Genomic DNA, 5,293 nt, shown 5'->3' with positions numbered 1-5,293 from the left:
ATATATTTATTAAATATTCATCATTATAAAAAACTGATATTATATAGGAGGTAGGTCTTAACATCTATCTTGATTTTATCTTTAACTATGGCATCTAATTTTTCTGGATTGCAAGTTATGCCCATCCAAATTCTTTCTTTCACACACACACACACACACACACACAACACACACACACCACACACACACACGTACATATATATATATACATACATACATACATACATACATAGATATATACATACATACATACATACATATATATTTATATCTATATATATATATATATATATGCATGCATGCATACATACATACACACACACATACATACATACATATATATATATATATATATATATATGTGTGTGTGTGTGTGTGTGTGTGTGTGTGTGTGTGTGTGTGAATATATATTTTTTATTCTGTCTTATTTTGGAATATAAATGATAGAATTTTGTTTTGATTGTTTGGTGTAGCATGACATTATAGAATGATGCCATGTTGTCTCGAAGAAAAAAAAGCATCTCAATTAGATACTACACCGACAAGGTTCCAAAATTTTCACATTTGATTTGAATTCTAGATGTAACAGGTTTTTTTTCATTATTCTGTCTGGTCTTTTAATAGTGATTAAAATGATCTACATCAATTTGACGATCTGTTTAGTCTTTTAATAATGATTAAAATGGTCTACATCAATTTGACGATCTGCCTGAATTATGAACTTGGTCTTGCAATGAAAATAAATTCTTCAATGCACTTTGGACCTTTTCAAAGTTTATTTAAAACAGTCAATCGTTTTCCTCCTCCTTCAGCTTCTTCACAAAACTACTCAATCCACAAACTCATAGTCCAAAGCTTGTTATTTTTTTAGCCATTTGAGCAGAAAATCATCAAATCATCTTACATAGATGTCATTTTTAAATGCAGAATTTGGCGAGTTAGATATTACAGTTTTGCTGCATCTCAATCAGATACGGACCATTCAAGTTATGCAAATGTAGAGGGAGGCAAGGCATGAGATTCGGGAGTAGGATTGTAGGCGGTGACACAATGAGAACAGAAAGAAAGCAATCCTTCTTTTCCTTTCAGTCACATTTCCGATAGCGATGGACCAACCATCAACAGTACGTTCCACCAGCACGCGATGAGACAGGGATTGAAGACCCATAAAATATCTCTGAGGTCCAAAAGAAGCATGCTATCCATTTCTTAGTGCCAAGACCAAGTTCACATGATGTGTTCACAAGCCTCAGCCGTGTGCACCAAATGCCGTTCCCCACACTTATTGCGCTGGGGCCCTGAGAAGAAGCGCTAGCGCTCTGCTGTTTTTATCATAGCTTTGTTTGCTACTTGACACAAGCACAGGAACTATCCCCTCAATTATAAAGAGTAGCAGTCACAGTGAAAAGAATGCCAAAGAACTAATAATAAATAATATTGCTTGGGACATGATGGATTCTTTCCCCACAAAAAGAAAACAAAATGAAGTCGGAGATTTGACAACAAATTTCTCTATGATACAACCCTTCTTTGGACCCTCTATTTTCCTCTCTTTTTCTACCTCTTGTTTTGTTTTTGGCGGAATGGGAGAGGGATGACTCTTGGTATATGGAGGTGCCACAACATGATCTTGGAGTTGTCGGGCGGAATACATTTCAGCTTATTCTCGTCTTCTACGATCACCTCTTGGACAAATTTGAAGGAGTCCTGAAAAAAATATAAGCGGTCAGTAACAAAAGATAGTGGGGGGTGGGAGGAGCTTCTGAGTGGACTTGCCACCAGCCAACTCCCTTGGTTTAGATTGGCAGTCCTAATCAATCTTCCCTTTTCAAAGTGTCTGGCCACATGAGGTGAATTGATGTTATGATATACATACATACATACATACACAGACATATAGACATACACATACACATACGTTCGCATGCACGCACGTGCACGGCATACACACTAGATTTGGCTATACTTGAGTGAGTCTTTACTCGAATCCAATCAGATCTAAATTAAATAATGGAGGTACACATAAATTATTTGAGTTGTTGGATATGATCTACCATCTCTAAATTACTCATACATCAAAAATCAATATAGTTTGAAGATTCATAAATTATACATTAAGTCACCAAATAATTGGACAGCTAGATAATATTAAATTATATATATTTTTTTGATTACTTAATACATGATTAGGAATCTCCAAATCATATGATTTGTTGTATTTAAGTATTTAATAGTAGTTGATCATATCTGACTTCTCAAATCAATGATTTGAAACCTCTATGGTCCATCATAGATGTGATTGGATCCAAGTAGAGACCCATTTGAGCATGGCTAAGTCCAAATCTCTCTCTCTCTCTCTCTCTCTCTCTCTCTCTCTCTATATATATATATATATATAATATGCTTCCTTATATTACAAGCAAAAGACCGACTTCTTAGCCTTGGGAGGTTGCTGGAGTGTATTTTATATGTGTGTTAGTTAAGTACTAATCATGAAACATGGATCAATTGGTCAGCTAGAATAAGGTAACAGAAGTATTAAAGATATCAAAGTAGATTGACTAACGCAACCATGCAGGTAATTACAATCAAGGAGATCAAGTGACAGAGCACCAATCGACTTGACAGCCCACCAATTTCTAGATCAGCGTAGGTGAGCCAGTGTTTTCAGGCCACTCTAATCACTCTAATCATACTTCTCTTTTTGATTTAATTAAGAACTGGATTACTATAATTAGGAACCAGAGAGTTTAGTTTGGTTCTAGAAATTAATCAAGCTTGTCATGTCGCTATGAACTACAAATGGTACCATAAAAAGAATTAAAGACTAACCTGTGATGTGTCGGGCATCGTGGTTGGGCGTCCCCATCTGTCAGGGTCCCACAGTACTGAACTATTGAATGCAAAGCCTGAGACGTTGATCCTTGCAGGCTTTGAGGCCATGCCAAGGCCGGCCGGATCACTACTAGACCCTTCATTTGCGGTGCCACAGCTCAGGTTCCCCACCGGCCATCCCACAACCTTTGATGAGTTGCAAGAAGGCCCTTCGACCACCACCCTCTTCCTGTTTGCTGACACCATGGCCACTGGCCATGTCCCAAAAACCCTGCTTTTTTTTTTGGATCAAAACATTGTTTCATGTCAGTTATCTAATTACATCATAATTCTTTTAGGAAGATAATAACAAAACAAACGTGTCGGTCTCACAGTTTGGAATGATACTTTGGAATCTAAGAAGGGGACAAGTTTGCAGAGTAGTAGAGCATATACAACTAGCAGCATGATGTCCTCGTCATTTAAAATTCTACCGTTATGATAAGACTCGTATGGGCTCCCAATTATTTGCCTGACAGAAGGGAATGTACATGGTTTTCCCTTAAATTATATGATAACTATTGGGAAGCATGTGAAGTCAGCATTAGAACGAAGACAAGAAGAGTTTGGTGAGAGGTCGGCTGGAAAGACTAGTTAAAAAATAGACGTGTTGGAAGGCTACACCGCCTCGTGGTACTTGATCCTGTTGGTTGATTTAAAGGTCAGCTATTTTATGAAAGGAATATTTCTACCGTTTGAGCTCTTGGCTTGATCACCCACAGTATGGAATAGAAAACTTTAGAAATCATGAATAGTAATAGAAGCAAGAAATGAAAAGGAAGCATCAAAGAAAGATGAGACACAGTGGTCAAGAATGGTTTTGGTGCCAATTCTAATGACATAATTATATTGCCGACATAAGTAAAGCTTCTTTTTTTTTGATAGAGTTACAGAGATGAAAATAAAGCTTTTTCTTGGTTCAGCAAAATATAATGTTTGCATTAACTTTCTCTGGAATCGAGTTAGAATCGAGTTAATGGTGCCACGATGCATCACTAAAATAAATGATTAGAATCCCAAGCAACCTTCAATTCAGTTATCAGATATGCAGAGCTTTTACCAAAAAAGGAAAAATTGGGAGAATGAACTCATATTAACTTTCTTAATTCCTTGTAACAGAAAAGATTAAAGAGAATTTTCGAATTCATGATCCATAATAGAGTGGTCAAAGCTCTGCAATATCTAATTCAATGTCTATCTGCATAAAGATTCTCTATTTCTTTATTAGTCCATAATTTTATTAAAAAAAAAAAACCTCTAGTTTTCCATTTACTCTCTGAAACGCTATGCTGATGCATCTTTTTCTTTCCATATACAATCATTATCACTAAGCTAATAAATTAAAAGACACCAAACTCTAACTAATTCATAAAGGAACTCAAATTAAAGTAAAAAGGCAGCAGAAAAGAAGAATTTGGGATGAAAAGGACATACTCGATCTCTCTAATCTCCTCAAAAAGTTGGGGATCATAGATGTTGGAGATTCCAGCGAAGTGCACAATTCCGGTGAGCCGGTGGTCTTCGATGTGACCGAGCGCCACATTCCGCTGGTGATCCGCCTCCGCTTCGGCGTCGGTGAAATTCTCCTTGAAAGTCAAATGCCTGTACATGATTCCGGTCTTCCTCAGCATGTCGGCGGTCGCCGGAGCTTCGCTGTGGGCCTGCACGACGATCCAGAGGAGCGGCGGGGGGACCAACCTCAGGGTCTGCGCCAACCTCGTCAAGAAAGCTCCTTGAAACCTGTCCTCGGACCGAGTCGTGGTGATGACGATCAGAAGATTCCGGGGTTCCTCCTTGGGGGTTGTGTCGGTGGGGTCTCTGGCGGTCGAGATCTTGGCCATCAGGTTTCGGTTGAGGCTGGCGGGCTCGGCCGAGATGCCCAAATTCTTGATGTGTCGGTAGGAGATGAGCTGGCCGGAGAAAAGGGAGGCGGTGCTCGTGGGGGCGAAGCCGGTGAAGAAGCCCATGGCGAAGCAGAGGGAGAAGTGGAGGAGCGCCTTCTTCCATAGCTGGATCCTCTTCTTGGATCGATCGAAGGAGCCCATTTTTCCTCCGAGAAGAAGCAGAAGAAACCAAAACAAAAGCCAAAAAGGGAAAAACTAAGGAAAGAAGAAAAAAAATAGAAGAAGAGGAGAGAGAGAGAGAGGGGGGGATGCGGAGCTGGGAGGAGGAGATGGTGGAGGATTTTATATTTGGATGAGCTGGGTGGAAGGTGAGCCGGATCGTATTAAAAAGGAGGGAGCCAACGGCTCGGTCCGCTACCAATCATCAGGTGCGAGGATGCCATTGTTTTAGGTGGCTTGCCACCTTCTATTTTATGATCGTCTGGTCATCTCTTCAAGTTAAAGGAACCAAAGAAATGAAAGGGGTTAAAGGAAGGCTGAGGAAGGACAGCCAATTCTTTGGGTGGGATTAGAAC

The 5,293-nt window shown here is 39.3% G+C and overlaps 1 protein-coding gene across 2 annotated transcripts; it reads right to left on the bottom strand.

The window, feature by feature from the left end:
• Positions 1–1,411: 1,411 nt before the first annotated feature.
• LOC105044648 (beta-1,4-xylosyltransferase IRX9) lies at positions 1,412–5,293 on the bottom strand. Of its 2 annotated transcripts, none has more exons than XM_010922616.4 (3): positions 4,309–5,293; positions 2,833–3,109; positions 1,412–1,707 (listed from the first exon to the last, which is right to left on the bottom strand). In XM_010922616.4, the coding sequence occupies exons 1-3, from the start codon at positions 4,917–4,919 to the stop codon at positions 1,558–1,560; spliced, it is 1,038 nt and encodes a 345-aa protein (XP_010920918.1). In that variant the 5' UTR covers positions 4,920–5,293; the 3' UTR covers positions 1,412–1,557. The 2 variants fall into 2 exon arrangements, with proteins under 2 accessions (XP_010920918.1, XP_010920919.1); XM_010922617.4 differs by having other exon boundaries at positions 2,833–3,106; positions 4,309–5,290.

This window comes from Elaeis guineensis, chromosome 5 (assembly GCF_000442705.2).
Source record: "Elaeis guineensis isolate ETL-2024a chromosome 5, EG11, whole genome shotgun sequence".
NCBI lineage: Eukaryota > Viridiplantae > Streptophyta > Magnoliopsida > Arecales > Arecaceae > Elaeis > Elaeis guineensis.
This window is presented reverse-complemented; position numbering and strand designations above follow the sequence as displayed.